General features: G+C 37.6%; 1 protein-coding gene across 5 annotated transcripts; it reads right to left on the minus strand.

Annotated features, from left to right (window-relative positions):
• Positions 1 to 1,453: 1,453 nt before the first annotated feature.
• atxn7l3b (ataxin 7 like 3b) lies at positions 1,454 to 9,619 on the minus strand. Of its 5 annotated transcripts, none has more exons than XM_060863493.1 (8): positions 9,177 to 9,619; positions 8,430 to 8,525; positions 6,708 to 6,840; positions 6,286 to 6,457; positions 3,744 to 3,841; positions 3,234 to 3,292; positions 3,004 to 3,049; positions 1,454 to 2,234 (listed from the first exon to the last, which is right to left on the minus strand). In XM_060863493.1, the coding sequence occupies exons 2-8, from the start codon at positions 8,478 to 8,480 to the stop codon at positions 2,203 to 2,205; spliced, it is 591 nt and encodes a 196-aa protein (XP_060719476.1). In that variant the 5' UTR covers positions 8,481 to 8,525; positions 9,177 to 9,619; the 3' UTR covers positions 1,454 to 2,202. The 5 variants fall into 5 exon arrangements, with proteins under 5 accessions (XP_060719476.1, XP_060719469.1, XP_060719461.1 ...); XM_060863486.1 differs by having other exon boundaries at positions 1,454 to 2,259; positions 9,373 to 9,615; XM_060863478.1 differs by having other exon boundaries at positions 1,454 to 2,259; positions 9,177 to 9,615.
• Between the last annotated feature and the right edge of the window lie 1,476 nt (positions 9,620 to 11,095).

Below are 11,095 nucleotides of genomic sequence, written 5' to 3' on the forward strand. Positions count from 1 at the left end.
GGTAGCCCCGCCCCCTAAAATAAGCGAAATCAAAAATTAGCACTACATGAACATGTCGTATATCAAAACACTCAGCCCAATGAGGGGAAGTGCCTCACGTGTGTTATGGTCACGTCACGTGACGTCACGTGTAGTCCCGTCCCCAAAATAAGCAAAATATTAAATTTGCACAACATGGACATGTGACATATCAAAACACTCACTACAATGAGGGGAACTGCCTCATGGGTATTCAGATTACGTCACCTGCTCATGTCCGCTCGCCTCCAAAAGTATTGGCACCCTAGCGGTCCAGTAGCTTTCACAATCTTTCTGTCCACTTGCCTCCAAAAGTAACACTGACCCTTATGCCCACTCGCCTCCAAAAAGTATTTGCAAATACTTGCACCGTCAAAGCCAACATCAAAGTTTGTCTTGACAAACTTTACAAATCTAGTTAATATTGCTCTTTAATTAAGCAAAAATACATTTTATCAGATTACTCGATTAATCGATGAAATCTTTGGTAGAATACAGTATTACTAATATAGTCAGCCCTAATTATAAGTCTACGAAAATATACTTGAATAGTTTAACTTATTAGAGTAAGAATAACTTGTTAGTTTTTCATATTTCTGCAGGTTTTATATTTCAAGCAATGTTACTGTACTGTATCAGTTTTGTTTTTTATATTACAGATGTATCTCAGTCTACCTCAGTTTTATGTATGTTTAAAAAACACTGCACATATTTTAAAACACTTTATTCACCAGAAGGTGAACAGCTAGTGAACTTCCTAGCACTAAACTTGCACTAAATTCTCAGGTTTCTCTATGTTTATATTTAACACTTTGCACTTTATTAAGCATTTCTTACATTTTCTTTCATTTTGCACCTTAAATGTTAAGGGATAAATGTTAAGTGTTCATTATGTTTACATTATAATTATTTGAGTTTTCCTGGTTGTTGACATTTTTGCCTTAATAACTGAAGGGATCACGATAAGAGGAAGGTTTAGTTTAAAATAAAAATGTTTAAATGTAATATATTTTTCTTCTTGTTCTTATTTTAAATGGGCCATAAAAAAGTTCAATAATTATCGATATCGACCGATATGAAACACTAATATCGTGATACAGTTTTCGGCCATATTGCCCAGCCCTATTATATATTATTATACTAACACTTTAGATACTTTAATTTTAAAATTGAAAAAGATAATTTTTATTAGTTCAAGGTAAACAGACTTTAGATGATTTGGCGTTATTATTTATTTAAGTGTTGGAGGACAAGTGTTTTTATTGTGAACAAAAGAATAAGATGCATATCATGGCTGTTGTCATGATTATGCTGGATCAGGCACATTGATTTAGTAATTAATGTGATTAGGTTTTTGACCCATCCATTCATCATCTGCTAAAATATAAAGGAGTCCATCTGAAACATCACCAAACAGCCTTAAGACACAAACACACAGCGTATTGAGTCATGTTTATTAAGTGTGTGGCATGCCTGTTAGCATGTGGCTCATGGCCAGTTTAGCAGCATTTCCCCAAAGAGTCAAATATATGTACAGTTACAACACAGTCAAGACACATAATTCCTTTACACTGTAAACATCGAGTACACAGAGAGGAGGGGTAAAAATAATTGGAGAAATTCATTCATTCATTCTCGAAAGAGGAATATGTATGTGTTTCAAGTTGCCAGAGTAAAGTCCATAATAGTCCAGTTTATGGTAAAATAACATGATCAGAATAAACTCAATGTCCAAGCACAATGTATACTTCGATCTTTCTGAATCTTGGTTCTGAACAAAAATGTGATTAAAACCCCAAAAAGAGTGATATAAGCAGCATTAAGATTGATTTTGATCACTCCTCCCAGACGCTCCAGCCGTTGTTAAAGTACATCAGCGACCTCCGCTTGCCGGTGTTCTTACTCCCTCCCTGAACTCTTTCCGCTGTCCAGTCACACTTATGTCACGTCGAGGGTCCAACACAATCGACAAAAGATACTGAAGACACTGATTTGTTGTGCAAATATTCCAGAAAAAAAGAAGAAAAAAACCCAAAACAAAACAAAATACAATAGTACAGTTGTGTAAACTGAATGAAAAGGACTTCGACGCAGATTAGTTTCTTGCTCTGTCTGTGAACCACATGGCATCATGGGTAGCTCTCGAAAGATGTTGCTGTGGAAACCGGTCTCCCAGCGACAGCTTCACTCTGGGCGCTGCTTAGGATCCAGCGAAGCTGAAGGACGAAGACAGATCTTTGGCTTTTAAAGAAAATTCCAATAAATATTCAATTGACTCTGAATTATTAACTTGGTAAATACTAAAGTTAAACACTAAATAGTAAGCCTATAACTAGAGATTCTATTTAATACCTCTATAGTACTTGATCATGTATCAATTAGTACAAAGAAATATATAATAAACTTAATAGTTGTTTAATTTGTAAATTGTATACAATTTATTATTTTATTCACGTCCATAAAATATCATTTAATGAACTAAAACAGTAGTTCATTATTTTACTAAAAAGATGCTACATATCATGTTAGTTTCCAGGGAAACAACTAATGTCTGATCACAAGCATCTCAGAGTAGAATGTCAGCTATGAAAAAGTGAACAGATTTGGTTTTCTTAAAGGATACGTAATACTCTTCATATAGTTCACATTTAGTGTTGTGGAATGCCAACAAAAGTAATTTTCTGTTCTCCTGTTACGTTATAGCACCTGTAAATAATTTTTTCTTTCTTTTAAATATAAGATAGATCAAAAGAAAAAAACGCAACTGGCCACATTACAGAGAAACCACGTTACTTAAACACTTACAGACTTACAGTAACTTTCACCACGTTAACAAAACTGTTAAGATTTTTTACGGGCTGGTAAACGAGACTAAGTTTTTACAACTTTTAAATCTCTGCTGTAATTTATTACGATCTTGAAATTGTCCAGTCACGATGGCCAGCCTCAGCCGCTAAAGTTAAAAGAAAAACTACATATACTTACTGTTTTTGTGTTTTAGTGATTTGGATCGTCTTGGTGAATTTGGATTCTGTGGAGAGGGAAAAAAAGAAAAAAAAAACATAAGTTGCAATATTTCTATAAAGAGAAAAATATTACAAAAAAATGCTATGGAGTCAAATGAGGAAATCATATACAAAACCAAATGATAAAAAGGCCAAAATCTTGTCTAAAAACAGAGAAATTTTGGACATAACAGTGGAAAGAAAACTTACCAATAGACCAGGATGTTTCAAAGAATGTAAAAGTACCTTATCTGCCTTTCTCTTCTTGGCTGCAAACAAAATGATTGTTTTATCAAATAAAATATGATGTATTTTCTTCAAACACAAATCGTTTGTCTCCAGTAAACATTGGGAAATTGTATCCAAAGCTAGCTATCAAATACATTTATGATAAATAAAATGCTAGCTAATCAATAAATATAGCTAGCTAGCTAAAGGTACAATTAGGGATTTCAGTAGGTAGCTTTAACTTGCTAACTAATCAATAAATATAGCTAGCTAGCTAAAGGTACAATTAGGGATTTCAGTTGGTAGCTTAAACTTTAATAGTTCTAGACGCTATTAGCTATACGTTACCTAGACAGCAGGACTAACTGTCAGTTTGGGATTTGTTCTAAGTTAAAGTACATAACTTAATCTAGACTTAATCTACTTAATCTAGTTTTTTGCTTCCAGGTTTTCTTATATGCTACCCAAATGAGCTAACAACAGGGCACTTACCTTTCTTTTCTGCACCATAGGACCAGTCGTTGTCGTTAACGTCATCGTTGTCCTCCTGATCACTCTCGGATTTGTTTGTGTTGTTGCCGCTGGCTATCCTGAGGAAAAGTAGGAGAGGAAAACATGAGACATGCACCAGTGTCATTACAATCAGTAAGCTATCCTGCAAATGACTTGTAACTGCTTTGAGGATGAGCAGGAAAACAAAATTTATAGAAGTGGGTAGACTGGGTAACACGGGTAAGAGGAGATCACTCACTCCACCCGAAGTAAGAAGTGTAGAAGTCAGATGTGGAAAATTCTGTTCGTTCGTTTTCACAGTAAAATATTAATCTCAACATCCAGCAACCTGATTGGTTGAGAGTTTAAAACAAACAAACAAAAAAGAAAACAACAAAAAATTCAACCTTTTTCAGTCTCATTTTTTTAAATTTAAAAACAAAAAAGTGTAAATTTGACACCTTGACTTCACAATATATAGGATTAAAAAAAAAAAAAGATTAATGTAACTGAATGCAACTAAATGACCTGGCAAAAAAAACAACTAGATAATACATTAAGAAAAGAATATAAAAAAAATTAAAAACTTAAAATGTCATATCTAATTAAACATATAATAATTGCTATTATATTTATTTATTTTTTGTAACTAAAACATTCAGACCTGGGGCCTGTTTCAGAAAGCAGGTTAAGTGAAAACTCTGAGTATGTTAACCCTGAAATGAGGGAAACTCTGGGTTTTCCGTTTCAGAAAGGGAGGTACAGTAAGTTAAACGCGAGAAAGCAGGTTAAGTTAAGCCCGTTTCTGAAAGAGAGGTAACTTATACTCAGAGTCAGTTACCATAGTAACTTAATCTGTGAACCTAACCTGGTCGGAAGCAGGTTTTCTTCGGTAAACCCAGAGTTTCTGTCGATTTCCTCCCCTTTTTTTAAAGGGGAAGCAACGTTTAAAGACCTCATTCATTGCCCACATTTCAGTTACGCAGAGAGCAGCAAAACGGATGTGGTAGCTCAGTGTTTAAGGTGTTGGACTACTGATCAGAAGGTCATGGGTTCAAATCCCAGGTCCACCAAGCTTTTGTGGACACAATTGGTCAGTTGTATAAATTGAAACAAAATATAAGTCACTCTGGGTAAGGGGGTCTGCTAAATGCCGTAAATGTAAAATGAATGAAATGGTGTGTCCTTTTATGGACGATCCTGTTGATGAAGAGTCTGTATTAATTTGTTTAAGCCCAGAGTGGATTCTTGTCACATCCCTATGCATTTTTATTTGAGCGGTACCGCTTTTCTTTACAGTCAATAAGATCCATAATATAATCCATCCTTACATCAGCCATCGCAGCCATGCTCTTTCATCTGAGCAGATGCTTTGTGTTGCCTTACTTTTCTTTGCAAATGGTAGTTTTGTGTATAACATCGGGGATGCAGAACATAGTATGGCTACTGTTTGCAGAGCGGTCAGGAAAGTGCGCCTCGCACTTAAGCGCTTTCTGGCCATTTCTGTGTTGTTTCCTGATAAAATAAAATTCTGTTCTTCCGGTTTCACCTCTGATATTATAACAGTTGGGAATTTACTCTAAAATAGTTCTTAATTATTAACTACAAATTACATCTTCAACCAGTCTAATTAGATTAATGTAATAATTACTACTCTAGAAAGTATTGGTCTACTTACTAATTTGGTCTACTGTACTTACTTATTAATTACTTTCTAAATCCCATATCAACCTCAACCACTTGAACAATAAGGAGAGACAAGAAATAAACAATATACAATTGCATGAATTATCCTTGAATTGAACAAAGTGTGTAACTAGAGGGAGAAGTTTAAAATACACCTTTTAAAATTTGATGTTAAATCCACTATTGTTTTATACAGCAGTGTTGCTATTTTTTATTTTTTAAATACGTGTTAAAATTCTCCATATGCTTGCATAAGCACTTCCGGTTCTGCTGGTGAGAAATATGCAGACTTTTCTTTTGTCTGATGCTGTTGCCATGGTGAATCGTTATATCTGCGCTCCATTGATAATGGCTTTTTATAGTTGTGGTGCATGCGCTTAACTCAGAGTCAGTCAACTTAGAGTTGATAAAACTAACTCTTTTCAGCTGTTCTGTAACCGAAAACTCAAGAGTTCCCATCTCAGGGTTTGTCAACTCAGAGTTCAAGTTTAAACTCAGAGTTGGTTGAACCTCCTTACTGAAATGGCCCCCTGAGGTGGAAAATAAAGCTACTTATTGTGCTGTAAACTAAAAGAGACAAAACTGGGTGGGTAGATAGATAGACAGACAGAATAGGATTTGACTTTTGGCATAAATAATGAATATAAATACACAAATCCAAAATATTGGAGATATATATATATATATATATATATATATATATATATATATATATATATATATATATATATATATATGAAAAAAGCTTATAAGAAAAATTCTATACTGTTTTAATATAAATTTTTAAAAATTGTTTCTTACCATAAAATAATCGTTCATGATTTAGATAAGTGTAACCCATACATATAGGAGTCACCTGCGATTGGCGATGCGACTGCTGTTGCGCCCCATGCCCAGGCACTTCTCTAAGTGAGGTGCAAACCGTGAGGCGGCAATGCTCCGGCTGCAGTTGGGACACACACACTCCTTATTCTTCCACTGGTTATACACCTGGCCGAAGATGTCCACTCCGGGCTGGTCCACGATTTCTGTCCCACAGGAAATAAAAATCACAGTAATAATACACAATAATTTTAGGAGGAGGTTGTTTCTAAATCAGCTCTCTAGTTCAGTAGCCAGAGTGCTGATAGAGTTGGATATTTTAAGGTCTCAAAATCTCTCTATATTTTTCTTTTCCAACTGTGCATCTTATACATGATCCACAATGGCCTCAAAAATTTCTCCCCCTTCACTACTGCACGCATAACTGTTACAGACTTATTTAGTGGCCAGTCGTACCGAAGTCCTTCATGCTCTCTTGATCCGTGTCGTCCAGGAAGAAGTAGCCTTGCTTGACAGCTCGGTGAACTTCAAAGCAAAGCCCCAGACATGCATCCTCGACCAGATCGGAGAGGATCTCCTGAGCAATGCCCTGAGGAAATATGTACAGCATTGTCCAGCTAAGACAAATCACTAAAGCATGTTTCGTTAAGAGAAGCAGAAAACTATGATAGATTTGTGATCTCAAACGAATAGGAAAAAATCCTAGTTTTCAATACATTACAATTTCTGTGGATACTGATCTTGACAAATGATTAAATTAAATTCCCAGTGAAACAGTCATTATGTTGATGTCTTTCCATCTGAAGCAGAAAGTCAGTGACTGATTTTGTACGTTTGCCCACTGACAAAGAAATAACCAGTCTATAATTTTAATGGTAGGTTTATTTTAACAGTGAGAGACAGAATAACAACCAAAAAATCCAGATAAATGCAGTTAAAAAAAGGTCATAAATTGATTTGCATTTTAATGAGTGAAATAGGTATTTGACCCCTTCGCAAAACATGACTTTGTGATTGCCAACAAAGGTTTTGCCACCAAGTACGGAGTTCAGACGTTTCTTGTAGTTGGCCACAAGGTTTGCAGATCCTCTCCACATCATTAAGGTTTCGAGGCTGACGTTTGACAATTCGAACATTCAGCTCCCTCCACAGATTTTCTACGGGATTGAGGTCAAGAGACTGGCTACGCCACTCCAGGACCTTAATGTGCTTCTTCTTGAGCCACTCCTTTGTTGCCTTGGCCATGTGTTTTGGATCACTGTCATGCTGAAATACCTATTCACGACCCATTTTTAATGCCCTGGCTGAGTGAAGGAGGTTCTCACCCAAGATTTGACAGTACATGGCCACTTTGATGCAGTGAAATTGTCCTGCCCCCTTAGCAGAAAAACACCCCCAAAGCATAATGTTTCCACCTCCATGTTTGACGGTGGGGATGGGCTTGATATTAAAAAGCTTGATATTATATGCTTGGTATGTTGTTATTCTGTCTCTCACTGTTAAAATAAACCTACCATTAAAATTAGACTGATAATTTGTTTTTGTCTGTGGGCAAATGTAAAAGATTTGCAGGAGATCAAATTATTTTTTCCCCTCAATGCAAACCCCTTCCCCCGGGGGATGGGGGGGGGCTTACTCTACAGTAGCACCTAATTAACAGTAACCACGGTATTTTGGTGCGTTTTCCCAAAAGATAACTAATTTCTTTCTGTGAGCTCCAAATTGGTAACACACATCTCTAAACATCCACATATGTGACTTATCAGAAAAGCTTTCTAAAATGCCACAGTTTCATCCTTTTTAATACTCAGAAAAGAATTCTTGATCGGTAGCAGTCAGAATCTCTCTGTTCTCCATATGTAGCAAGTTCACTACTAGTTTACAGTCATATTTGTTTACATTCATGGGAGGGGGTCTTAAAGCTCGAGCGCTTTAAAGTCTTGCGTTGTTCAATCACTTAACGTTTAACCACGATGTCACGATGTATGTAAACATAGTGGCATTATCTATATGGCTACAATTTCAACTTTCTTTAATCGGAACCGTTATGGTTTGCTGGTGTGTACATTCTCCAGCATCAAGTACATCCTGTGCCATGTGCTATCGTGTGCTCAATCACACTCTTTATAAGAGCAAAAGACACCTGTTTTCTTTTTTATCTGTTTAACCTCCACACACCTCCATTTTGCTGTTGTCCATTCCGGACACGGCCGTCTCCTCCATTTTCATTGGCGAAGACTACAGGAAGAGGCGTCTACATGCTGGAGCACAGGGCTGGGACACACACACACACAAACATCATTAGACAGAAGTGTTTGTTATAATAACAGGACAATTATGAAGGTAAAGCCTTTGAAATGTAGTAGCTTCTCCACCCAATGTAGTTCATTAAATGACAGTACAACACAGCAATGTCCTATCCACACACACACACACAACCTGTAAGACAGCAATGTTATTCATGATATTTAATTCCTATGCCTGTAGATCTCACTCACACACACAAGCACACTTCAAAAGGTCTGATTACACAATGCAGACAAAACCAGCTTTAGACACCCACACACACAACCTGTAAGACAGAAATGTTATTCATGTTATATTTAATTCTTATGCCTGTAGATCACACACACACTACAAACGGTCTGATTACACACTGCAGACAAAACTAGCTTTAAAGCCCCCCCACACACTCACTCTCTCTCTCTCTCTCACACACACACACACACACACACAGTTAGCCAAAACATTCACTGTAAATACAACAAACATTGACTATTTTCTCATTTTGAGGGAGATCAAAAACGTGACCGCAAAAACAAACACACACAAAGTAGCCAAACGTCTCGCTTTCCCTAAACATCTCCTGTAGCACAAAGACAGCGCGTTTTATTGTCGCTCCTTTCAGATCGCTTTTCTTTTTACCTTCTGCACAAAGGCCGCCTTTTATTAGGAGTCCTGCTGCTGCTCATCTGACCAAGATCTACTCCGTAAATGACTAAATCCGCGCACATTCGGGCCCAAAGACGCGTTAGGAAGCTCTAAAACATTCTTCCTTAATAAAAGAATCGTTCACAGATTTATAAAAGCAGGTATAAATAACGACATCGCGTGCGCTCACTTTCAATCTCCACCTCAGGCAGGCCGGAATAATCGATCCTGCTGCTGGAGAGAGTCGATCGCGAGATAGGCGGAGCCAAGACGCTTTACGGGAACCGAATTAAACGCTTTCGGTAACTGTGTTCAGGAGAAACGAGCTGACGCACGCGCACTTTGCTACAAGTTGCTAGAATTCGCCAGGTGATATCGTCGGATAAACTCATTTGCATATCAAATGACGTTGTGTGACGTGGACAAACTCTTTCGTTCTCTCAAAATCTTTTATTTTTCTTTTTTCTGTATCTCTCTCTCTTTCTCTCCCTTTCTCTCTCTCCTTCCCTCTCTTTCACTCTGTCTCTTTCTCTCTCCCTTTCTCTCTCCCTCCCTCTTTTTCTCCCCTCTCTCTCTCTCTCTCTCTCTCTCTCTCTCTCTCTCTCTCTCTCTCTCTCTCTCTCCCCCTTTCTCTGGCTAGCTATCAAAAAGAGTAATTATGTGTTTACAAAGATCTATCATTTCTATCATGAACACAAAGTGAAGCGGACGTATACAGGAAAAAAACATGAAGGAAATAGTCATGGATGGAATATCACTTTAATTACTTAATCAGATCAAATCAAATTTTATTTGTCACATACATATACATACAGGGTATGACATGCAGTGAAATTCTTTATGCAACTGTCCGGTATATAAGAATAAAAAAATAAATCAAAACCAAAAGGAGATAGATAAATAAAAAAGTATAAACGATATAAAAAACTATATAAAATATGAAAATATAGGTGGAGAAATAATGTATATACATATGCATAAATATACATATACATAAATGTGTATGGTTTTTAAAGATTGTCCTTAAAGTGTCCAGGTGCAGTATGGTGTGTAAATAGTATATAAAGTATATAAAGTGGCACTGTGCTGTGCAAGTCCAGAGTTAAAGTGAGAGTGACAGTCCAGAATTAAAGTGTCAGTGCAAAAATGGTGTGCAGAGAACAGTGACGATGGAGAAAGTGGTCCAGTACTAGATCCAGTGTGTTTCCTGATTTAGACTCTGAATGGCCGGCAGGAAAAAGCTTCTCCTCATTCTGTGTTTGCTTTCAGGGAGCAGAAGCGTTTCCCTGAACGCAACAAAGAAAAGAGTCCATTGTTGGGATGGCTTTTACAATCGTCCGGCACCGCATGCTGTAGATGTCCTGCAGGTCAGGGAGCTCAGTGTGGATGGTACGTTCAGCTGACCGCACCACCCTCTGGAGGGCTTGCCTGGTGCTGTTCCCGAACCTGGAAGTGATGCTACCCGTCAGGACGCTCTCAATGGTGCAGGTGTAGAAAGTCTTTAGCACCCGAGAGGGTAGTCTGAAGTCCCTTAAGCGTCTCAGGTGGTACAGTCGCTGCCTGGCTTTCTTCACCAGGGTGTTGATGTGACAGGACCAAGACAGGTCCTGTGTGATGTGAACACCTATGTACCGGAAACTGTCCACTCTCTCCACTGGGGTCCCGTTGATGTTTAGCAGTCAGTATGACCACTCCTGCTTTGTGCTGAAGTCCACTATCAACTCCTTAGTTTTGCTGACATTCAGGAGAAGATTGTTCTCCTGGCACCATCTCTCCAGGTTTTTAGTCTCCTGTAGGTAGGCCGTCTCGTCGTTGTTGGAGATCAGGCCCACCACAACAGTGTCATCAGCAAACTTGAAGATGGTGGTGGAGTTGGAAGTGGCCAGACAGTCATACGTGTACAGTGAGTACAG

Source organism: Tachysurus vachellii, chromosome 2 (genome assembly GCF_030014155.1).
Source record: "Tachysurus vachellii isolate PV-2020 chromosome 2, HZAU_Pvac_v1, whole genome shotgun sequence".
NCBI lineage: Eukaryota > Metazoa > Chordata > Actinopteri > Siluriformes > Bagridae > Tachysurus > Tachysurus vachellii.

Coding starts and splice junctions, on each gene's coding strand:
- atxn7l3b (XM_060863486.1), bottom strand. CDS start 8,480: ATGAAAATGGAGGAGACGGCCGTGTCCGGAATGGACAACAGCAAAATG. Junction 6,458..6,707: donor AGAGAGCATGAAGGACTTCG/GTACGACTGGCC, acceptor CCTGTGGGACAG/AAATCGTGGACCAGCCCGGA. Junction 3,050..3,233: donor TGAAACATCCTGGTCTATTG/GTAAGTTTTCTT, acceptor CCCTCTCCACAG/AATCCAAATTCACCAAGACG.